A 262-nucleotide genomic window follows, 5' to 3' on the forward strand; every position below is an offset into this window, starting at 1 on the left:
CTCGGCCCCTGCCGTGCTCACCCCATCACACGACATGCATCCTCTCACATGCTCACCCTTGCACCAACATGCACATTCACACACAAGCCCCCCACACACTCATTCTCACCTGCTCAACCCCCACCAACATCCGACATTCGCAATCACACACACACACACACACACACCTGGGCACGTACACCTTCCCACCTGGTTCCCCAACAACTGGCGCTTACAGTCACACATGCACACCTGCACACACACGCCCTGCCACACTCCCCAT

At 57.6% G+C, this 262-nt stretch overlaps 1 protein-coding gene across 1 annotated transcript in view; it reads right to left on the reverse strand.

Annotated features, from left to right (window-relative positions):
• Positions 1 to 43, reverse strand: part of ATP9A (ATPase phospholipid transporting 9A (putative)) — a 109,915-nt gene extending 109,872 nt beyond the window's left edge. Inside the window, exon 1 of the mRNA XM_015597142.2 lies at positions 22 to 43. Within this exon, the coding sequence (XP_015452628.2) occupies positions 22 to 26 (5 nt within the window). The 5' untranslated portion in view covers positions 27 to 43. The remainder of the gene's footprint in view (positions 1 to 21) is intronic.
• Positions 44 to 262: the final 219 nt, after the last annotated feature.

Source organism: Pteropus alecto, unplaced genomic scaffold (assembly GCF_000325575.1).
Source record: "Pteropus alecto unplaced genomic scaffold, ASM32557v1 scaffold45, whole genome shotgun sequence".
NCBI classification, from domain to species: domain Eukaryota; kingdom Metazoa; phylum Chordata; class Mammalia; order Chiroptera; family Pteropodidae; genus Pteropus; species Pteropus alecto.